This window comes from Eleutherodactylus coqui, chromosome 11, assembly GCF_035609145.1.
Source record: "Eleutherodactylus coqui strain aEleCoq1 chromosome 11, aEleCoq1.hap1, whole genome shotgun sequence".
Taxonomy (NCBI): Eukaryota; Metazoa; Chordata; class Amphibia; order Anura; family Eleutherodactylidae; genus Eleutherodactylus; species Eleutherodactylus coqui.
The window spans coordinates 105,627,801-105,652,957 of NC_089847.1; the positions used below are offsets into that span (position 1 = coordinate 105,627,801).

At 42.4% G+C, this 25,157-nt stretch overlaps 1 protein-coding gene across 1 annotated transcript in view; it reads right to left on the reverse strand.

The window, feature by feature from the left end:
* SLC5A12 (solute carrier family 5 member 12) overlaps positions 1-20,554 on the reverse strand; it is a 57,366-nt gene extending 36,812 nt beyond the window's left edge. Inside the window, exons 1-4 of the mRNA XM_066584206.1 lie at positions 20,198-20,554; positions 6,095-6,160; positions 3,868-3,919; positions 1,598-1,665 (exon numbers count right to left, since the gene is read on the reverse strand). Coding sequence (XP_066440303.1) covers positions 1,598-1,665; positions 3,868-3,919; positions 6,095-6,160; positions 20,198-20,554 — 543 coding nt within the window. The remainder of the gene's footprint in view (positions 1-1,597; positions 1,666-3,867; positions 3,920-6,094; positions 6,161-20,197) is intronic.
* Between the last annotated feature and the right edge of the window lie 4,603 nt (positions 20,555-25,157).

A 25,157-nucleotide genomic window follows, 5' to 3' on the forward strand; every position in this document is an offset into this window, starting at 1 on the left:
TTGGCCGCCGTTTTTACGGCCGGCCGATATACGCTACCATCTGGGGTGTAAAAGCTCATGAATGGGTGCACAAATCTAACATTTGTGAACCTGTGCAGATGGCATGGGGCCTGGCGAATGCCGTTGCCCCTTCCCTCCCCCTAGTTAGCTCACCTCCTCTCTCCTCCCCACCGTCTGATTGCAATGGGAGGGGGTGGGGAAGGGGCCGGAGCTAAGCGCCGCCCCATCCCGCTTCCTTCCATTGCTGGCTGTGAACAAGGGGTGGGAAGGGGGTGGGAGCTTAGTTCTGCCCCTGTCCCACCCCTTGTCCACAGCCAGCAATGGTAGGAGGTGGGATCGGGTGAGACTAGCTCCACCCCCTCCCATTGCAACTAGGCCAGAGGGGAAGAGAGAAGGAGGGAGTTTAGCAGCCATGCTGCTAAACTCCTTCCCACCTCCCTTCTCTGGCCACTGTCATTGGCTCCCATAGGAGCCCATGTAGTAACCGATGTGTTCCGGCCCAAAAGATATTTCCAGGACTATCTTTTGGGCCTGACGTAAAAATGCCTGGTGCTATATTGGCCGGCCAGGCACTTTTACGTCCTGGAAATACGACCATGTGATCTGATGCATTGGAATCCAATGCATCAGATCACAGCGTATATTGTCTGACCTATATACGGTCGTAAGAAAGAGGCCTGAAGGTTGCAAGTTCAACCCCCGCTTGGGTCAGGTAGCCGGCTCAAGGTTGACTCAGCCTTCCCTTCCATCCTTCTGAGGTTGGTAAAATAAGTACCCAGCTTGGTGGAGGGTAATGAATAAATTACCTGAAAGCGCTGCAGAATAAGTTTGCGCTATGCAAACAACAAGATTTTTTTTAATTATTTTTTTTGTACATCTAAATGTATAAGGGTCATCTCCTCTACGCATAAACCTAGCAGTAAGGGGCAATAAAAGGACCGTAGTTACTATATCAATTCAATTTAGCAAAGTTTGCATTGTAAGTTTCCCACAGCGCTCTGGAGTTGCGCTTCTGCATGAATGGACAGATGCAGAGAGAGCAAAGGGGCTACTCATAGTCGTACCTTAAAACTGAAAGACCGTAGTGACTGTGAGTGTAAATGTACTGGCAATGTACAGATGTGTCCTTCCTCATCTTTTCTTTTGGCTGGATATGTTCAAATATTTGCGTCACAAGCTTTTCAATAGAACATGATTTTGCAATACTTTGTCACGAGATCTCTATACTATCTGTGTCTACTGTGGCCACCAAGTGGTTGTCTTGTGAACTGCAGAATTCAAAGGTTTTGCTAGCGTATCACAATATTGTGTTGAATTGGTAAAGATAAGGTAAGTGTTAATGCATCTGTAGTGCATGCCGGACTCAGTACGTAGTAGATGTAGTAGAGTCATGGCAATGCCACTTAGGAGGAATACTCTGCATGCAGGATTATTTGCAGCACCTAAAATTAAAAATTGGCAACCGGTCTAAAGGATGGACTGGATGGTTTTAGCAATGGTTTAGATGAGACTGATGCAGACCTTTTTTTCGATCTGACTAAGAGATTTGCAAGTAATTTTTTTCAGTTTTACATTGTTTTCTACATTAACAACTTACCAACGTGCAGTAAAATGTGCAAACTACACCCGTGGCGAATACGGATCCCCAGAGATCGAATCCTGTCACTGTGAAATAAAAAAGTGGTAATGACAATAGACATCACTATGATTTTGTGTGCAGATGTAGCAAGTGCCAAACCAGCAGTCAGTGGGCTATTAATGTAGCATATTGATCTAGTATTAACTCTATGAATGGTGCGCTATTGTCATATATGGCACCAATCATATGGTTGTTTGCGGTTCACCTTTTTGGTGGCGTACATCTGCATCTCTGCAGAGGTTGCACCATGTTGCTAGGCCCTCCGTAGTTGTTGCTGGATTCTTGGCCGGAACAAGCTAGTTTTGACAGTATGGTCCACTGTGGCAATGCACTGGTTAACTCTCCCTGGTTTTTGATCTGGGGTGCCATAGCTGTTCCTAAATGACTACTTTATTTGTATCTTGAAACGTCTGGCAGACATTGCCTGACTAATTATGCAGTTGTTTCTAGGTGAGGTCCAGTTAACTGCTAAATCAGGTCACCCTCTCTTACCTAACATTATCTCGTCTGGTCACTTGCACAGCTCTAATACACTGTCCAGTTTCATGCACAGCTCTGCTACATTATCTGGCTACCTGCATAACTCTGCTACATTCGGGTTGCCTGCACAGCTCTGCTACATCATCTTGTTGCGTGTACAGTTCTACTGCATTGTCCTGTTACTTGCACAGCTCTGCTACATTGTCCGGTTGCCTGCACAGCTTTGCTATGTCGTCAGGTTGCTTGCACATCTCCGCTACATCATCCGGTTGCCTACACGGCTCTGCTGCATCATCTGATTACCTGCACACTTCTACTACATTGTCCTGTCACTTGCACAGCTCTACTATATCATCCGAGTGCCTGCACAGCTTTGCTATGCCACCAGGTTGCCTGCACAGCTCTGCTACATCATCTTGTTACGTGTACAGCTCTACTGCATTGTCCTGTTACTTGCACAGCTCTACTACATCATCCAAGTGCCTGCACAGCTTTGCTATGTCATCAGGTTGCCTGCACAGCTCTACTACATCATCCGAGTGCCTGCACAGCTTTGCTATGTCATCAGGTTGCCTGCACAGCTCTACTACATCATCCGAGTGCCTGCACAGCTTTGCTATGTCATCAGGTTGCCTGCACAGCTCTACTACATCATCCGAGTGCCTGCACAGCTTTGCTATGTCGTCAGGTTGCCTGCACAGCTCCGCTACATTATCCGAGTGCCTGCACAGCTTTGTTATGTCGTCAGGTTGCCTGCACAGCTCCGCTACATTATCCGAGTGCCTGCACAGCTTTGTTATGTCGTCAGGTTGCCTGCACAGCTCCGCTACATTATCCGAGTGCCTGCACAGCTTTGTTATGTCGTCAGGTTGCCTGCACAGCTCTGCTCCATTTTCTTGTTCATGCGATTTTCGCCCGCGATGCAACGTTCGTGTGAAAGAGGCCTTACACAAAGGGTCATTGCCCAGGGAATGGAGACAGAGCAGGCCGGGGATCGTTCTGGCCCGCTCGCCTCCATTTACAATAAACAGGCAGTCATTCATAAATGAACGACTACCTGTTTAAAATGAACTATGCACAGGGAGACCAACGATAATTTCATGGCATACCTTAAATTTCCAATCAGCGATTTATAGCTGCGCTCCCACGGCACAATTATGACACAGATCGCTCGATCTAAGAAGCGATTTGCGCAGTAATCGTGCCATGTAAAAGGGCCTTAATATTTGATTTAATACTTGATAGCTTGTTCAGTATCCGACCACCTCCCATGGATTAGAGCTTTTGAAACTTGGATATATTTGAGCAGAAAAAAGATAAAATAAACGAACACGATTAACCAAGAATCTCAAATCTGATGCATCAAATCTACGACTAGAAATGATTGTATGTCAAGGTACACAAGGTCTGGTAATAAGGGGTAGAATTGGCTCCATGATTTATGGCAGTGATGGAGACAAGATTGATTGATTTCAGAATCGCCTTATGTAAGAAAGCAGGTCAAGATCCCATATGTAACAGCTTGGAAGTAACTAATTAGACATAATACTCCCTCCTAAATTGGACCTATGGTGCTTCACCTTATGGCAGACAGCTTGTAACAGAGGGATATTAATCTTACAGAGCTGACGCGTTTAATGCCTCTAGTACTTCTTCTCCAACAGAAATTTCTGGCTATTTCAAGAAACTGAACAGATATTCTTCAGAAAAGTAAGAGTACACAATGAAAACCTCATACAATGACTTACCTTGGTTCAACGCCAGTGCCGGTGCATAGACGACTACTCCAGTGTAAAGGATCTATAAATGGAAATTGCAATAAAAGTTTTAGGTTGGAGAAGATAAGCCTGGCATGCAATAGCTCATCAGGGAATTTCCTGTTGAGCTGATTATCCATGTGATCAACGAGGGTTTTTGTAATAGACCTTATGGTACGGTCATGGGTCATGGCCAGCAACATCCCCTACCTCTTCCTGCCGTGATTTGCAGCCAGCGCCAGGTCCTTCATGTTGTCTGTGACCGGTGCTGCCTCTCCTGTTAGTTTCATGGTCCTAATAGGGTGCACACAGGACCAGCCTGCCTCTTAAAGGGACAGCATGCGCGCCCAGCTTTTCCATTGCCAGCCAAACCTGCCAGGCTTTTGGCCTGAAATTTTGAAAAGTGGGTGTCTGGGTTCTGAGACCCCACTAATCGATGAAATGTATGGGCAGAAACGCTCACCCAAAGGCTGTGCCCCTTTAGCTGTAATTGTCACTCTTTGATGGCTTAAGACTGTCTCATAGACTTTTATGAATTAGTCTTCTTTAGTCAAGGAGTGACAACCATAGCTGAAGGAGCACTGCGCTTTGGCTGAGCACTCTTGCCCCTTCATTTCAGAGATCCATAGGGGTTTTGATACCCCGAAAACCTACTGATCAAAGCGGACATGTTGCTTTGGCATGTCAAAAGTTTTGCAAAAGTACTCTTTAGGCCTTGGTTAAATGGGCGACAAAGTCGCTATAAAGCTACAAATCACATGTATGTGGAGCCCATGCTTTCCTATGGGTTACTTCACACTTGCAATGTTTTGTAGCATGCGACAACCTGACACAAAAACCTTGTGGGTCCCGCAATATCCACGTGACTTGTGAGGTTTTGTAGCTAATGTTTCCCTATGGAGCCTTCCTCTCTGTTGCATCGTACGAAAACGTGATTTTCATGCAGTGCGATGCAACTTTGACAACTTTGGAAATGCAACTTCGGAAATTCTACTGTCAAAGCCATAGCCTAAGCCCTAACTGCAGAAGAAAAAAAATACACATACATCACCTAAGAAGCGCTGTCAGCCCGGCCGCATCTTTTTCCCAGTCCCCGACACTTGTTTTCTTCTTCCCTTCTGGCCAGGGATTAAAAAATCCACGCCTTCTGGAAGTACTGCCTCTCATTGGCTGACGCTTAGCGAATCACAGCCAGCGCTCGATGAACCAATCACAGCCATTCATCGAGTGCCGGCTCTGATTGTTTAAGCGTCAGCTAATCGCAGCTAGTGCTTCCAGGAGGCAGGGATTTTTCAATCCCTGGCCAAAGAGATGAAGAAGACCAGTGCCAGGGACCCGGGGAGAAGCTACAGCAGAGCTGGACCACGCTTCTAGGTGATGTATGCTTTTTTTTTTTTTTTTTTTTTTTATTTCTTCAGCTATGGCTGATTTTCGGGTAGGGCCTATATTTCAAGTCCCCCAAACGAAAATACTCGCAAGTGGTGCTACAAAGTTGCACGACTTTGCAGCACTGCATGCGACTTTTGTAGTGCTACAAAGTCGCGGTATCACCACGAGAAACCGCAGCGATATTGCACGGACCAGTGATGCCATATTGCTGCAATTTTCTCGCGGTGATGCCATGTCATCAATGTGAACGAAGCCTGAGTCAAGGCCACCTTGGTTGTATTATGGGGCACATTGATTGGAGCACTGCGGTGGCTGTTTTAATAGAGGGGGGGGGCATGATTGTCATTGTTATAGGGGTTTATGGTTGACTTTTTTGAGTTATTGGGACTGCGTGGTCATCGCTATCACAGGGGACACTTTGGCAGGTATTGGTATATGGTCACTGTGGCTTTTAATTTTATGGAGACCTGGTGGCTGTCACTATGATGGATATTTACTATATGGCACTCTGCCAGGTATTATTATGCAGGCATTATGACTGGAAACATTATTAATGGGCCCTATATTATGCTATTCCTAATATAATATAATATCCAAAATTGAAAGGTAATTCTCTCGATCTATCTGCAGGCTTTGCACTGATGTAATACATTTAATACTCCCTATGGGCAAATCGTATTTCCAATCCATAGACCCTGCGTACTAAGCTGCACTTCTGTAATACGTGATTGTACTAGCAAGGGTAGAAATCCAAATAGCAAGTTATACATGTTTTTTTTATTGGCAGAAATGTATTTTTTGACATTTTAAGATATACGTAGGTTCTTACCGTTTGCACAATGTACATGATTGTTGCCGCAAAGCGGACAATTCTATTGAACCGCAGTTCTAGGTACTATAGGGGAGATAAAAAGAATACAATCAAATATTGACATTTTTAGAATCACATCGCTTCAGTAATTCACAAATGTAATAAAAAATCTTGTGTTTCATCTAGGCCATAAACAAGTAGGGGAGGGCGGTTTTGGTCAGTGAAAAACTACGCATTTTATGTGCAATTTCAATGCAATTTTCATGCGCTTTTGTGATCTTCATGCGCAATTTGTCTTCGTTTTACGCATATTTTTAACTACTCTGCACTTCCTGATTTTTTTAAATGTGGTCCCCATAACAGCGTGTACTAAAAATGGATCATAATTGCATGCAATGGCGATCCGTTTTTTTTTCTATGCCCCCGCCCAAAAAAGCAATAGACGATTTTTGAAAAAGAATGGCACAAAAGTAGGATTTTTTTATGACTTGGATTGTCAGTCTACGAGAAAAGTCACTTGGGTGAATTAACCCTTTCCAATCCACTGTCTGACGTCTAAAGACATTCCGTTTGAAGGCTATACAGCTGCGATGTTGGAAGACGTCCGTCAGGGAATTCTTACTGTATAATACTGGCCGCTCTGTTGTCGGGGGCCTCTCCAGCATGTCCCATGCCACAGTACTGGCTCTAGCCAGCAGATGGCGCCATTGTGAAATGGCAGAAAGCGAAAGCCCCCTAGGAAACCCTGAATCCAAAATTGGATTGCAAAGGGTTAACCCATTCAAAAGAATACGTTCTTCTCCTGTGTAAATTCTGTCCATCTCGGAATCAGACAGAACCTGCAAGGGAAAATCACCCTTAGGTCTTCAGACGGGTGGATGGGTAACTATTCTCGCCGCTATGGAGCGTAGTTGCTTGTGAGCAAGGTAAAAAAAAAATTTTTAAACTTTCAAACTCTGCACTATTCCACGCGTTTGAACAAAAAATTGGGAAAGATTGGGCAGGTCCTATCTTTGGTCGGGTGTAGTGTTAACTCCTGAGAATCCCGCTAGTGGAAACGAAACCATTGAGATCAATGGTTTCATTTTGTCGCATTATGCGGTCATGATCATCATGGCTGCATAACGGGACAGAATCAGGCCGATCTGTTTAAGCCCTTATGTATACAGTCTTAGGCCAGCTTGACACAGATATATTCACGTGCAAAATGTGTGTGCGCAAATACACTGAGCTCCTGCCCCCTCTCCTCCCCTTCCATTGCAAACAGTGCGAGGGGCAGAGAGGGAGCGGGAGCTCAGTGCACTAGCTCCTGTCCAGTCCCACCACCTCCCCTTGCAGAGAGGGACAGCTTGAAAACCCGCCAGTCTGAATAAGCCCTAAACATTATTTTTCGCAGAGTCTGATGCATTTTGGGAGAAAAACGTACTGCATCGCTATACATACGAATTTCATGTGCGTGAAAAATTTCATGCTACTCCAATACTTTTAATGATATAAGACTCATCGCACTCGCAAGTACATCGTATGGAATGCGAGCGCGATGCAAGTGCAATGCAATTGTATTCCTCCAGTAGGAAATAATGGGTGATATTGCCCCAAAATAGGACACACTGCAATTTTTTTTTATCTCGTAACATCACTGTGAAAGAAAAATCACACATGCAAATACACCTGTTTCAAATAATTTGTGTGTCCAAACTTTTGCCTGGTACTGTTTGCACACTCTTTCCCCTAAATTATAATATATAAAGTGATACCAATGGTTTACACAGAACAACGGCTATGGATGAAAATGGTAGAAAAAGTTATATGAATAACATTAAATATGGATAAAAACGATTACCGTATATACTCAAGTATTAGCCGACCACAAAAAACTGGTAAAACTTATTGACTCGAGTATAAGCCTAGCTATACTTAAGTATATACTAAGTAAAGACAATGTGCAATATTCGCCTCCCGGCCGGTGTCTTTCTTCCCGGCGGCACGGCAAGTTGCTTGGGAATTCTCCCCACTGTCATCTCCCTGATCGGCTTTGAATTCCCCCGCCGCCAGCGTTGTATAAGTAAGCGCTGTGAGTGGATGGAGCGCCAGCCAATCACAGCTGGCGTTAGATAAACCAATCACAGCCATTTAGTGATGTCATCCACTGAATAGCTGTGAATGATCGAGCGCCAACTGTGATTGGCTGGCGCTCGATCCAATCACAGCACTTATTTACACAGCGCTGATGGTGGGAAAATTCAAAGCTGAGCAGGGAGAGGACAGTGGGGAGAATTCTCAAGCAGCTTGCCGCACCGCCGGGGAGACCATCGCGCCGGAGACACAGACTCCGGCTAGGAGGTGAGTATTGCGGGTTTTTTGCTGTTTTTTTTTTTTTTACCTCACTCGAGTAAAAGCCGACGGGGCTTTTTCAACATAAAAAATGTGCTGAAAAACTAGGCTTATACTCGAGTATATATGGTAATTTCAAATTGTTTGGCTATGGAGTAAATAAAGTTATAAGTCCAAAAAGTTAGCAAAATGACTTCAAGTGTCTCTGCATTCAGCAGTCTAGACATTTCCTCATTAACATCCTAAGGCCTTAGTCACACGGGCGTATATATGCGCGTATATACGCGCGTAAAAAAAACGCGTGACCATGTCCATTGCCACCAATATGTTCTATCTTTTGTAGGTGCGTTTTTACGCGCGTATATACGCGCGTAAAAACGCCCGTGGGTTTTTATGCACGTATATACGCGCGTATTTACGCCTGTGTGACTAAGGCCTAAATGGAAAGTGTCGTCAGAAAATGACCTGTTCTATAAATCAAGTTTTTATGTTAAACAAGAATTCTTGGTGATTTTAACTTTTCAGCCATGATCTTTATTTTAGAAAATCCTAATATCCTGCATTTTTCACATACCATGGTGGATAATAAGAGTCTGACAATTCCTGTTCTGCAGAGAAAGCTTTTCAGCAGTCTTCTCATCATTATTACAGGCAGCATTACAATGAGAAGTAACATAGATAGATAGATGGATGGATGGATGGATGGATAGATAGATAGATAGATAGATAGATAGATAGATAGATAGATAGATAGATAGATAGATAGATAGATAGATAGATAGATAGATAGATAGATAGATAGATAGATAGATAACACAAGATCTACCATTCAGAGTAGGTGATGGTCACAGCTCACCTCCTCCCTCTCTCTGCACAACGACTTCTGCATACGTTATGAGACATGCCTAGAATATTCTCCTATAGAAGTAAATGGGTCCTCTCTGAATGACACATGAGGCTGCTGTAAAGCATATTTCTAAATGCTGTTAAATGCAGCTTGGGTAAGATGACCGCTCCCATAGTTATGCATAGAGAACATAATTTTAAAAAAACTACAATTACACAATAAACATAGTATAGAAAAATGAAACATGTTTCACTACCTGGTTTTAATTAGTAAAAAAAATATAGGTGATACATTGCCTTTAGGGTAGGTTCATGCTGGGCGGATTGGCTGCGGAAATTCTGTCCGGACTCTAGCCGGGGCAAATCCGCCTGCGACCGCTAATCCCGTGGTCAGCCAGCCAGTCTCTGATTGACTTCTAATTTATTTTGCAGTTAGACAACAACCCCAAACATACAGCCCATGTGTCACGTTGTGCTCCTGGACCCTGTAGTTCTATGTGTTTTCGAGGAGCACAGGTGTGGGATGATTGAACTGGCTGGGTGTGTATTTCTCCAGTCACCCAATCACCACCGGTATGCTGCACATAAATACCAGTCCCTCTTATTAGAAGGTTCTGGTCATTTATCTTTCGCCTCATTCCTTTTAGAACCGTGGTGGTTGGAGTCTTGCATGTTTTGTTTGGTGTTGCTGCATGGATGAGGTTCTTGGTGGAATTCTCTTGTCTGTTAGTGTGAACAGTGTCCTGTTCAGCTTGTATGCTGTTTACCATCTATGTCATGCTAGGCCTGTGGATTACAGTGTGGGCCCGCCCTTATTGGGACAATCTCCCTGCTTGCAGTTAGGACTCACTAGGGTTTAAGCTATCTTGTTAGAATAGGGGCCAACAAGACAACAAGGACCCTTGTTGTGGGCTTGCAAGCTTAAGTATCTTGCCCAAATTACAACCCAATACCTCATACGTACTTTAGCTATTCCATCTGCCTATGCATGCTGGTATTTTAGGTGAGTATTTTGGTGTTTGTTGTTGGTGGTCTGCTTGCAAGTCCAATTTACTGTTCAGTCTGTTTCAGTGTCCTTTTGTGTCGATTCCCCTTCTATTCTTCTCCGTCCTGGGTGTGGTGTACATTACGCTCAGTTCGGACATGACACCATGTCATTAAGAAATATCTTTGGCATACAGAAGAACAAGGAGTCTTGGAAGTGATGACATGGCCCTCACAGAGCCCTGATCTCAACATCATTGAGTCTGCCTCAGATCACATGAACAGACAGAAGGATTTGAGCAAGTCTACATCCACAGAAGATCCTTGCTTAACTCTCCAAGATTTTTGAAAAAACTTCCCTGCCAAGTGCCTTCACAAACTGTGTGCAAGTGTACCTACCTTGTTTCCCTGAAAATAAGACATACCTTGAAAATAAGACATAGCATGATTTTCCAGAATTTTTGAGGATGCAAAATGATTTTTCAGGCTTTTTAAGGATGCTTGAAATATAAGCCATACGCCAAAATTAAGCCCTGCTAACAGTTAATTAAAAAAGTCAATTTAAATAGTGTCCAGGCAGCTATACGTGTAAAAAAGTTAAACCTTTTTGAACAAAAATTAATATAAGACACTGTCTTATTTTCGGGGAAACACGGTAGAAGAACCGCTGCTGTTTTAAAGGCAAGAGCGGTCACACCAAATATTGATTTGATTTAGATTTCTTTTTTGTTCATTCACTTTACATTTTGTTAATTGCCAAAATAAACTATTAACCCTTCTATTTTTGAATGAATTCTTCCACTCCTCCCTAAAAATGTCTTCTTTCATTCCAGGAACAGAGCCATTCTTGTCTATGGACCATGTCTGGAATTTCAGCTCAACTGAACTCGAATGAATGGGACTGAGCTACAATATCAGACTCAACCTATGGAGAAGAGGGGGACTTTTCCTACAATTAAAGTAGACCATTTTGTCAAATCCGAAACCACATCCTTAATCGTTTTAAGGATCTAAGACACTAATGCCAAACCAGAATCTGCCAAAAAATAAATAGATACAAGAGTGGATGTACAGTATATACAGATATAAAGAATTTACATAAAGGGATCAGATTTCACTCACCTCATATGTACTTGTTATACCAGATCTGTAAAACACTGGTAAAAAGAGTTCTGAAGACAGAATAACTACAAAAGTATAGGAGATAATGAAAAAAAAATAATATGCTCCAAAGCGAACAACATCGACTGGAGTCCCCAGAACTGCGATGGCAGACATGAAACTAGCGGTCAATGACAAAGCTACAGGTCCACATGTCATTTGTCTGCCACCAACCAGAAACTCATTTGAGGTTTTCTTTTTCCTTTCTTTGACTGCGAAGAAGACCCCAATACCTGTTGAGACGACTAACAGAGCTGCAAGCACAATATAGTCCCACACCACAAAACCTTTCATTTCTGGTTTTTCAAATTTCGACATCTTGTGCACTTTGCTTCTTCAGTCAATGCCGATAGACTACCTCTCATCCATGAAGTCAACACAAAAAAAGAACTTGACTCCAGTAAGGATTAGAATTATAGTTTGGAAATAGATAACAACTCAGGCTTAAAGTGCCAAGAGGTGTATTGATGATTTATCTGACTATAAATTGTGTCTTCATAGGTTCTCAGGTGAGGTAAAGGGCTCACAAGGCACCGATAGTATTACTTGATTACTTGTAACACTTGGAAATCGGTCTTCTTTGGTTAAACATTACTTAGATCCACATAAAAAATTCTTTTATGAGCGCTAACAAGTCGTAAAACTATTACTTAATTGTACCAATATGGAAAAAACTGTCTATTACTTGGCAGACTCTAATTACAGGAGGATACTAGAACATGTTCATTTCTGATTTTGTGGTTATAAGGATTTGTGGGATCAGATTTAACCCTTTCCAATCCAATTTGTATCCTGGTTTTCCTAGGAGGCTTACTGATTTTCTGCCATTTTATAATGGCGCTATCTGCTGGCTAAAGCCAGTACTGCATGAGGTGACACGTTGGATAGGCTCCAACAGCAGAGAGGCCTGCAATATACAGTAAGAGAACCCCAACGGACGTCTTCCAACATCGGAGCTGTACAGCCTTAAATCATGATGTCTTCAGAGGTCAGACAGTGGATTGGAAAGGGTTAAGCTCTTTTTTGGGTTTGTCAATTTTGGGCTGATTTTATTTTTCCCATTTAGAAAACTGTAAAAGAGAAATCCATCTTTAAATGTACATCGCAGCCAAATTTTAAGGAAAAAAATTGTCCCAGTGCGCTTACAATGAAAAATGAAGCAATGGGCCTTTAAAATGTTCTATCGGTTTAGGTCTACTGCTTCTATGCAAACCAATGAATACTATGGTAACAGACAACAAACAAACCCTATACAATCTGATCCTGCAGTCATATTTTTTTCGATTTGTTTCCATCTTAATGCTAACATACATTCAGTAAGTAGCCAAGAAGCTACTTGTTGAACGAAACTATAACTGCAAGATGAAACTATACAAGGTTTGTCTTCTGTAACCATGGAAACACATAGGTTTGCATAGCAGCTGTAGAAGCAAACAGTAAGCATTTGTTAATTAAGACCTATTTCAAAGTTACTTCATTTTTCATTTTAGGTGCTAAGATCCAATAAATATTGGTTGTGAAGGTGTACGTAGCCTTTAAAGGTTATGTTGAAGGGGAAGAGGTGGTTGCACATGAACATGGCTCTCTTCATTGTTCTATAGAATTACAAAGGCAGCTCAGCGAGTGCATTCGGCTGTTTCTGTTTTTCCCTTACACTCCTATAGAGAGAGCTCTGCATGTGACACATGATCTTTCTGCTTTAGCTACTCTTTTACATAATCACATTGTTGTACTATTGGGGTCCAAGCAGAGGCGTAACTTGAAGCTCCTGGGCCCCAATGCAAAACCTGGGACGGGGCCCCCAACTATAATGCTTTATTCATAGTACTGGGCTTCCTATATGGAGAAGAGAGGCCTTATGGGCCCCCCAAGGCTCCTGGGCCCGGGTGCAACCGCATCCCCTGCACCCTCTATAGTTACGCCCCTGGGTCCAAGGATCTCCCATTCTCCCCAAAGGTGATGAGCCAAGATATGCCATAATCATCTGATGTGGGAATGCCTCTTTAAAGTTCTGTTTACATTAAAGTTTTCATCCAGTCCATCAAGTTTCCATTGTTTTTTAATACGAGAATAGTGCAATCTGCTGACAAATAAAAAAAATTGCAACTTGCCAAAATGGAAACCCGTTGGAAGTGGGATCCATCAGAAACTGTAAGGATACATTATGCAACAATGCAACAATGGAAAGCATAAGTCCAATGTGAATAGATCCTGATACTCTTACATTGATTTCAGTGGCGATTTCTTAAGGGGTTTTGTCATTAAAAAAAAATAAATTCAATACTCACCTAGTTCTTTCCCATTGGTCTCCTTACCACATCTTCTCCTGGCTTGGCTTCTGCAATATCCCGGGTCAGCTCACGTCACGCTGGCCAGCTTGTTATTAAGCTGGCATTCCTCACTTTCCTTCCGCCCAGGTCAGTGAAGGTTACATCCCTGTGCTGTAGCATTTACTGGTTAGAAAGGAATGCTAATCTATTTCAGAGACAGCTTGCATGAGCAATCAATAAAGTAAATCGGCACTCCCCTGCTGGCCTGTGAACTATAACGTAATGTACATTGGCTGGCAGGAAGAAGACTGCCAGCCAATGTACAAAACGTCACAGGAAGGAGAGGAATCAGCCAGCTGGAGGTAAGGTGACCCCCTCCCCTCGGACTGTCGGAGACGGAAGAAGATAAGTGAGGGGAAGATCTGGTAAGTAGACTGACGGGGGAGGAATAGGTAAGTATGAATTTTTTTTTTTATGCCAGAACCCCTTTAAGTGAGTCTCTTGGCTTTATCTAAGACTTTGGAGGAGATACATTACCTCAGCAGAACATGCTTTCATAAGGCAAAGGAGTAACCTGAAATGTTGCATCCTTATTTTGGACAGAACACTAAACGCAATGGAACAACAAGACTTGTATTTGTAGAAGAGTCTAGCACATAGGAATGTAGACATAGTTATATTGATTTACAGATCATAGATAATGTCTGTAATAAGATCTACAGCAAAGGTAAAGCTCTTCTTCCAGAACCCGTGTGAATTCAGCATTTTTTTACACCAAAATTATCCTTGCCTACTCTAGTCTGTTGGTTCGTACTTCAATTCTGAAGACTACCTCATGTTTTATTTGATCTGGAAAAGATTTGCTAAGAAAAGTGGGGCAGCATTTTTATGGTAGTGTACTGTAAAGTAAATGATGTGCGCCAAAAGTATTTGTTTTAGACACTTTTTCATATTTCTTAACAGTATTGAAAATTGTCTAAAAGGTGCTGTGTCAACAAGGAGATGTAAAATGCGCGAAATTCATTAACAGCGTGTTTATTGTTTTGTGCAAAATATTGATAAAAGGTAGTCAGTGACGGGCTGGGCCAGAGAGCAGGGAGACACGTGCCTCCCAAGCCCAAGCCCCTGCAAGCTTTTAGGGCCATCTAGATTGTCCCTGCTCTAAAAAAAAAAACAGCAGCTACATCCGCTAGTACAGCTATCATATTCTTACTTTCCTTGCTTCAGCACTGACAACAGTTGAGTTTGAATCTGGAGACCTCAGGGTGAGCACCTCAATCCGGCCTTTGCTGTGGAGTGGCATACTGCCCCCTGCTGGTGTGATGGTCTCGGGGTCAATCGCATACAACAGTTGGTCACCCCTAGTGGTGGTACGAGGGACAATGACAGCTCAGTGATATGTTCAGGACATCCCGCAGCCACATATGTTCCTCTCATGGTGGCTTCCAAGAGGCATTTTCCAGCAGGATAATGCTTGTCCGCACACACAGGGGGGTCACAGGAATGTCTCCACAACATTGTCACACTTCTGTGGCAGCCCGGTCACCAGAGTTAGCACCAATAGAACACATATGGGACCATCTGGGAAACCAACTTCAACAGCCTTGCTCAGTTACAGCAAATGTGGACCAATACCAAACGGAATCTATATGCCTACATATTGTATCACATCTTTTTATCCCTTGTGCCAAAAAACTGAATAAAATAGCCTATACTCACCTCTTCCGGTTCACCCATGTGCAACACTGGCAGCTCAGCATCTTCCTGAGGTATATAGGAAGCATCTATACACATCTACGAGGCCGCCTACAGCTGCCAGAAGCAAACGAAATTGAGCTAACAAAGCCAAGGGGGCATAGCACATAGGTGAGCACTGCAGCCCTCTCAATCTAGTGATCAGCGGGGGTCTCATCAGCGGGAACCCCACTGATCAATACTTTATACATACCTCTATGACATATCAAAAGGTTTCTGAAGGTGCATGTATTCTTTAATGATGAGTATTTACCCCCCCCCCCCCCTGCGTAAACTGTAAGTGATTTAATTACTGACTGTTGACTGCCAATATTGATAAAGACAACTTTGACCGATACAACAAAAGGTCAAAGTTGAATACAGTTGCTTAACTCTCATTCTTAGTGGCTGCTTTTCTTAGAATTGTTTGGCATCCTTCTAAGACTTCAGTTCCAGCTCAGATATCTGGAAGAGGTTCAGCCGTCCTCTACTTCATTTCCTGACCAGGTGTCAATTTAGTCTCTTAACGCATTAAAGAATTTCGTAGAAGGCAATGCATTGGAGGACAGGATATGCCCAGAGTTTCTGACATTGCTTGCATTTGAAATGAAACTTTCTGGTGTTCAATCCGAGTTGTAATTTGTATATGACGCTGCATATAAAAGGTCAAAATCAGAAAGGCAGGTCTTTGGCAGTGTTACACTAATAACGGCTGCACAAATAGTGTCTAACCTATCTATCTACCCATCTCATATCTATCTATCTCCTATCTATCTACCCATCTCATATCTATCTATCTATCTATCTATCTATCTATCTATCTATCTATCTATCTCATATCTATCTATCTATCTATCTATCTCATATCTATCTATCTCCTATCTATCTATCTATCTATCTATCTATCTCATATCTATCTATCTATCTATCTATCTATCTCCTATCTATCTATCTCCTATCTATCTATCTATCTATCTCATATTTATCTATCATATATCTATGTTAATATCTTTTTATCTATCTCATATCTATCCATTTTATATCTATCTATCTCATAATTATCTATCTTATATCTATCTTAATATCTGTTTATCTATCTATTTCATATATATCTAATATCTATCTATCTAGTATCTATCTATCTATCTATCTATCTATCTATCTCATAACTATTTATCTATCTATCATCTATCTATCTTCATATTGATTTATCCATCTACCTCCTGTATATCTATCTATCTCATATCTATCTATCTATCTATCTATCTATCTATCTATCTATCTATCTATCTATCTATCTAATATCTATGAATCTATCTATCTATCTCATATTTATCTATCTTATATCTATCTTAATATCTATGTATCTATCTATCTCATGTATATCTATTTATCTTCTATCCATCACATATCTATTTATCTACCTATCATCTATCTATCTATCTATCTATCTATCTATCTATCTAATATCTATTAATCTCTCTATCTATCTATCTTCTATCTATCTCATATCTATTTTTCCATCTATCAACTATCTATCTTCTTTCTATCTATCTAATATCTATCTATCTTTCTCATATCTATTTATCTATCTATCACCTATCTATCTTATATTGATCTTCCTATCTATCTATCTATCGTATATCTATCCTATATCTATCTATCGTATATCTATCTATCTATCAGAAGTGGCAACTGGTATAAATGTTTAATAATATGAAATGTTGTGCTGCTGTTTTATTGCTCTTTTATATGTCTATTTATTATGTACAGGGTGGTGGCTCTGTCTCTGTCACAGGCCAGGCTCACACAACATTGTAAGCTGGTGTGCCGCAAACGAGAGCCGCTGGCACAGCATGCAGCAAATATGCAATGATATTGCATACCTGCTGTGTATCACCATGCACTATCTTGGCATGTATGCTCGTGTTTTATGTGCCGAAATAGTGCATACTGCGATTTTTCTTGTGCGCGTAGTTCATCTAATTTGTATGAGCTGCAACATTGCAGCCTATGGGAGATTGGTACAGCGTATTTGCTAGGTACCTGTATCCCCAGAGGCCCGCTTTTTTAAGGAAGAGGTACTGTTAGGGTTGCTGCTGAGATCTGTTGTACTGTATAGGTTTTCAGCAGCATAGTCCCACAGGAGTGGAATGATTGAACTGGTTGGGTGTGGATTTCCCCAGTCAGCCAATCCCCAAGGTCTGTGCTCATATATATACCAGCTCCTTTGCGTGAGACTGCTGTTCTTTTTCCAGTCTGTTCTGGTCTGAACAGTGTCATGCTCCTGCGTGTCTGAGCAGGTTCTGTTCTGCGTGAACTGTGTTATGCTTCTGCCTGTCTGTGCAACCTTCTGTATCTTTTGTGCTTATTCTGTATTTCTAGTGTGAACCGTGTGTGTTCCTGAAGTGTCTGTGCAGCATTCAGGATGTTCAGTGTGAACAGTGTTTGTTCCTGAAGTGTCTGTGCAGTGTTCAGGATGTTCAGTGTGAACAGTGTCATGCTCCTGAATGTCTGTGGCTCTCAGTATGTGTGGTGTGAACTGTGTCTTGGTGTGGGTCGTGTATCATCTAGAATGAGGTAGGTCCCTAGGTTCCAGCACAGGGTCAACCCTATCGGGACGATCGCCCCACATTGCAGGAAAGTTTTCCTGGGGTTAGTTGTCTCATTAGTGTAGGGACTCTTGAAGTTGGGCTCGCAGGCTTAAGTATCTTGGCCAAAATACGAACTAATTTCATTGGTTCATTCTAAAGTTATTCCAACTGGCTATGTGTGCAAGAATGCTGGTGAGTGTTTGTCAGTCAGTGTATTATGTCTATCCTTTAGTTATGTTTGCTGCTTTTGAGTTCGCCTGCTGGCGATTTGCATGTCCAGCCCGCAGTTCCACAGTTTGCGGGCCAGTAAAACTCTGCTGAGTGTTCATGTCCCAGTTTGATGTTACAGTATTACTCGCTCAAAACCTGCTCATGTAATAAACTGTGACCATACGCTCATGTAAGTCAGGCCTCATGCTGCTAAACAAATTGAGGTCATTTCCCAAAGTCTATGCAAAGCAGGGGAATGAGTAAAGGTTATATAGTGTAGCCCTCAGCTTGTGAAGCTTAGAGTAAGCTTACAAAGCTTGTAGTCCTGCATTGAGTTTGGTTAAGCCTGGAAGATGTGGCCTATTGATTGATTCAAAACAGAATAGCTTGAACATAGAACTACCACCACTTGTCAGCATGAAGGATGAGAGCAGGGGCAGTGAGGCCTGGTGTATGCCACCTGCAATATTGGTGCTGAACTTGACCATACATAGTAGGTGTGATTCTGCAAGAGGGTAAAGGGGAACATTTTGAGTGAAGTGCAGAAAGCAGGAAGTCATTGGCCGACTGGGGCACCTAGCTGTGGAACGAATCTGAGTGGGTGGAACTAATAGCCATAAGAAGTAACCAAGGTCCAGTAACATTGACTGAGATGGAGTGAGAGTGCTACAGCCACCTGTTAGGTTGTGCTTCTGGGACCTGTAGTACAATGGGTTGTCAGGAGTACATTCCCACAGGTGTGGAATGATTGAGCTGGCTGGGTGTGATGTTCTCCAGCGAGCCAATCATCACCAGTCCGTTGCATATAAAAATCAGCCCTCTGGCTGGCTGGAAAGAGCTGGTATTCCTCATTCCCCCTTGTGTTTGCATTCATGCTTGTTGCTCTGTGGTTGTGAGTTGCGATGTGTTCTGTGTGTCTGAGCTGGTTGCCAGACATGTGGTGTGAACAGTCCTGTTCCGTTTTGTATGCGTTTCCATGCTGTGTTAGTGTGAACTGTGTCCTATTCTGCTTTGATCGTTTACCATCTCTGGGTTAGTTGGTACATAGGTTGCAGCATGGGGCTGTCCTTATGAGACAATCACTCTGCTTGCAGGCAGGTTTCCTAGTTGTAGTTGTCTCATTAGAGTAGGGACCCGTGAGACAACAAGGACCTTTGAAATGGGCTTGCGGGCTTAAGTGACTTTGCCAATCCACAAACCAATATCTCGTACTTTCTTTATCTATTCCACCTATTCTGTGTGTAGGTATGTATGGTGCGTGTTCCGGTTGCCAGTCCATTAGTTATGTCTGCTGTCTCCGTGTTCCACCGGGGTTTGTCAGTTTATGCACATGAAAGACATAGCACCACCACTACGAGTAACTGGTCAGGTTTGGATACATTTTTTAATTGTGTGTAAAGTGTGCGATCATATACAGGAAATATCCAGGTTATATCAGAATGGTCAATATCACTATATACAGGAAATGTATAGCTTATACCAGTTGTACATATATAATTATATACAGGAGATGTGATTTTTTTTTTATTGTATAAAATTGCTAAAATGTAACAAAAACTATATAAATTAGGTATCGTCACAAAAGGAAGCTAAAATATTTTTTGCACTGTGTAGTGAACTCTATAAAATCCCCCCCCCCCCCAAAAAAAAAAACTTTTGTGTTTTTTTTTCCTATTTCTTCTCACAAAAAATTGAAAGGTTTTTTAATACTATATATGTTACATTAAATGGTGCCATTGAAAATTACAACTCATTTCACAAAAAGCAAGCCCTCATACAGCTATGTCATCGGAAATATCAAAAAGTTATGGCTCTTGGGAGGTGGGGTAAAAAAATTTTTTTTTTAAATTAAGTTTGCTGGTCTATAAGCGGTTAAAATTATGTTAATAGGAAAGTCATGCTAAATTATTAATATCACATCTAAATATTTTCCATAATCACCGATTATAACATCCATTGTTGGCAATGTCTGGTAAAGATGGGCTTACCTCATATGTACTAGTAATTCCAGCTCTATAGAACACAGGTACAAACAACTCTGCTGAAAAAAGGACAACAAAGGTATAGGCAATGAAAAATAAGCCAAAGGAAGCCCCGAAACGATAAACTTCAGCCGGGGCCCCAAGAATCGTCACCGCTGACATAAAGCTGGCCGTCAGGGATAATGCCACCGGTCCGCATGTCATCTGTTTACCGCCAACAAGAAAGTCAGCCGAGGTTGTTTTTTTTCTCTCTTTTACAGCAAAAAATACTCCAATTCCTGCAGATATCAAAAACAACGACCCAAAAACAAGGTAGTCCCACACCGCAAATGTGATGATTTCTGGAATCTGTAATCTGGGCATTTTGTTATTAAATTATTATTGAATATTTTGAGGGAAAAATCTTCACTATTAACATTGAGAAGAAAAGTCATTAAGAAGGGCAGGAAGTTCAGAAAGGCCTTTTATGTACTTTTTTGGATCGAGTTAACCATTAGTTATATACTCAGCAGTTCTCCACCTCTAATTTACAGTCTGTGACAATGTTGGATTCAAGAGTAGACATCATTTCTGAAATGCCTCCCTAAGTTAAATTGCATTGCTTTCTGAAAAATTATTCTATAATTATATTATCATCACAAATGTTGAAAAAAGGCCCATGACTAGAGATGAGCGAACCTACTCGGCCACGCCCCTTTTTCGAGTACTTCCGTACTCGGGCGAAAAGATTCGGGGGGCGCCGTGGGTGAGTGGGGGGTTGCAGCGGGGAGTGGGGGGGAGAGGGAGAGAGGGCTCCGCCACGCCTCCCCCCGCCCCACGGCGCCTCCCGAATCTTTTCACCCGAGTTCGGAAGTACTCGAAAATCGCGGTGCTCGATCGAGTAATTACTCGAAACGAGTAGGTTCGCTCATCTCTACCCACGACCATCACATTTTACCTTTTTACATTAATTAGTTCTTAGATGAAAATCTAGCTCTTTTTTTAAAGGGACCCTATCATCATCTCTGCGGCACTGATAAAACAATGAAGTAGTGCGCATTTCCAAAGTTGTTTAATTAGACAGCCTGTTGAAATTATATCTCTAAAAAGAAGGTATTCACGTGTATCACACTGTATGCAAATTCCCAGCGAGCGGTCTAGTGGGCAGGTCGGACCGTCTCTGGTGGGCTGACTGGACCGTTTCTGGCTATGGGTATAAATTGAGTAGTGACTATCTTCTTGTTATGTTACTCCACATTGCTATTTTCCAAGATGGCCAACGCATCCCTGCTGACATGCAGCTTGATATTTACCCCAATTTCGCTGCCGTACTATTAATCAACAATTCGGCCCCAAGAGCTAAATACAAAATAGTCGTTCCTGGTTGTTCTTAATGAGCAAGCCCGACTTTTGTCACAAAAAAATAAAATAAAATACTGGCTAAGGTTAAAGGAGGTGTGGTTCAGGGGTTTGGTTGGGGGCTCATCACGATTTATGGTTTTACCTATAGAATTTCAGTGGCTGCAACTAGTAATTGTATCCCTTAGTGTTCCCAAAAGTAGTAGTGCTCCAATAGTAGAAATACCTGCAGTAGTAATAGCACCCTCAGAGGTCACCCCAATAGTAATAGTGCTCAAAGTAATGGCCCCAATAGTAACAGTGCCTACAGTAGTAATAGTACTTCCTGAAGTGGCCCCAATAGTAACAGTGCCCACTGTAGTAGTGCCCCCAGAAGTGGCCCCAATAGTAACACTGCTCTCAGTAGTGCCCCAGTAATAACAGCGCCCACAATAGTGTCCCCATAGTATCAATGCACCTAGAAGTGGTCCCAATAGTAACATTGCCTGCAGTAGTAATAGTACTCCCAGAAGTGGCCCCAATAGTAACAGTGCCCACAGTAGTAGTGTCCCCAGAAGTGGCCCCAATAGTAACAGTGCTCATAGTAGCAATAGTACCCCCAGAAGTGACCCAAATAGTAACCGTGCCCCAGTAATAACAGTCCACAATAGTGTCCCCATAGTAACAATGCACCTAGTAGTGGCCCAAATAGTAACAGTGCCCACAGTAGTGGTAGTGCCCCCGGAAGTGGCCCCAATAGTATTAGTGTTCTCAGTAGTGCCTTAGTAGTAATAGTGCCCGCTATAGTGTCCCCCATAGTAACAATGCACCCAGTAGTGACCCCAATAGTAACAGTGACTGCAGTAGTAATAATGCCCCCAGAAGTGACTCAATGGTAACAGTGCTCATAGTAGTAATAGTACCCCCAGAAATGGCCCCAATAATAACAGTGCTCTCAGAGATGCCCCAGTAGTAATAGTGCCCACAATAGTGTCCCCATAGTAACAATGCACCCAGTAGTGGCCCTATTAGTGACAGTGTCTGCAGTAGTAACAGTGCCTCTTGTAGCAATAGTGCTTCTATTAGTAACAGTGCTCCCAGTAGTGGTCCCCAGTAGTAATAATGCCCCTAGTAGTGGCCCCCAATAGTAATAGGGCTCCCCTTGTACACTACCCACCTTGAACCTGCGGCCAGGCAGCAAACCAGCACCATCCAATATGTCAGTCACTCTGTCTAGCTCCTATCCGGTCGCCACTGTTGTGATCAGAGGATGTGACTCCTGACCTCTCCTCCTGGCATCTGCAGTGCATACAGGACATAGATGTTGGGAGGAGAGGTCAGTGGTCACAGTGTCTGTTTACAACAGCAATGGCCCACTGGAAGCTTGACAGGGTAAGTGACATACTGGATGGTGCTGGATTGCTGCCTGGCCACAGGTGAGACCACCTGACATTTATTTTTTATTACCCATTAATATGGCTGATGAAAAATAAATACTGGTACCGAGGCCTTTGGACTTGATTACCAACTGGGCCAGTGAGTTACCGGCTGGGTGTCAACCCTATCGAGCTGGAATGCCTACAGGTCATAACCAGATAAACACTTCTGAAGTTCCAGTAGAAGGTGATGGTTTATAACCACACTGAAAACCTTAAAAACTTTTGATTATCATTCTCTGACAGCAACTTTGGGTAACCGGAATATCCCTTTAATATTAACAGATTTTAATTATTTAACCCCTTCATGACATGGCCTACTTTAGGCTCAAGGACGCAACAATTTTTGGCGGATTTTCTTCTCCGTTTATCAAAGCCATAACTTTTTTATTTTTCCGTCGACGCGGCCGTATAAGGGCTTGTTTTTTGTGTGGCAAACTGTCGTTTTTATCGGTGCCACTTTTGGATACATTGACTATATTGTAAAACTTTTAGTTTTTTTATGATAGCAGGGAGAGAAAACGCATCAATTCTGCCATAGATTTTTTTTCTTTTTTTACAGCGTTAATCATGCAGCATAAATGAGACATTCCATTTTTTCTGCGGGTCGGTACGGTTACAACGATACCAAAATTCTTACATTTTTTTTTTTTTTTTTCCACTTTTCTGCAATAAAATCCCTTTTTTTTGAAAATCTTTTTTTTTTTCTAAATCACTCTGCATTCAAAGTCCTGTAACTTTTTTATTTTTTTATGTACAGAGCTCTGTGAGGGCTTATTATTTGTGAGACGAGCAGCAGTTTTTATTGGTACTATTTTGGGGTACATATGGCTTTTCTGATCACTTTTATTGCATTTTTAGGGAGGCAAAATGCTAAAAATTAGCATTTTGCCTCAGTTTTGTAGCTTTTTTTTACGCTTTTTTCCGTGCACACTCAAAAGCATGTGCAGCTTATTGTATGCGTCGTTGTAGACGCGACAATACCAAATATGTGGGGTTTTCATTTTTTTAACCTTTTTTTTATGGCAATATGAGAAAAAGCATGAAAAAAGGGTTTTTTTTAAACAGTTAACTATTCTATTAGTCATTGATGCAGAAAACCATTATGGTAATGATCGGCAAATTTGTACAATAAATAACTAGACATCATGGGAATGACCTGTCCAGGATCAGAGCACGCTGTAGTATCCGGGTAAGCAAATGTAAGCAGCACTCTCTGCAAACATCCTTTAATCTGTTCCCCAACTCCAGTCCTCAGGGACCCCAACAGGTCATGTTTTCAGGATTTCCTCAGTGTTGCACAAGTGATGTAATTATGGTCAGTGCCTCAGACATTGCCACAGGTGTTCTTACTAGAGGATATCCTGAAAACATGACCTGTCGGTGGTCCCTGAGGACTGGAGTTGGAAAATACTGAGTTAGAAGGATTACCAGTTCTAGATACATGTCTAATAGCTTTTGTAACATTCTAGCCCTAAAATAAGTACTAGAGATGAGAGAGTATACTCGCTAAAGGCAATTGCTCGAGCGAGCATTGCCTTTAGCGAGTATCTCCCCGCTCGAGACGGAAGGTTTGGGTGCCGGCGCGGGGGAGCGGTGAGTAGCGGCTGTCAGCAGGAGGGGGCGAGAGAGGGAGAGAGAGATCTCCCCTCCGTTCCGCCCCGCTCTCCCCCGCAGCTCCCTGCCCGCTGCCTGCACCCGAACCTTTGGTCTCAAGCGGGCAGGTACTCACTAAAGGCACTGCTCGCTCGAGCAATTGCCTTTAGCGAGTATACTCGCTCATCTCTAATAAGTACACACCACCACCACTTTAGTCAGAGTGTTATCAAAGCAAGGGAGCCCACAGAAAATACGGCCATCATGCTGGTACTGATTCTACCACAACACCCTATCATACAGCACCCCATTGGTCCCTGAAATGTGATTGTGGAGTGCTGATGGTTTGCCATGGCAGCCTAGGGCCTATTGAATGTCAGGTCTTCAAGGACTTAAAGGGGTTGTCCCGTGGCAGCAAGTGGGTCTATACACTTCTGTATGGCCATATTAATGCACTTTGTAATATACATTGTGCATTAATTATGAGCCATACAGAAGTTATAAAAAGTTTTATACTTACCTGCTCCGTTGCTAGCGTCCTCGTTCCCATGGAGCCGACTAATTTTCGCCCTCCGATGGCCAAATTAGCCGCGCTTGCGCAGTCCGGGTCTTCTGCA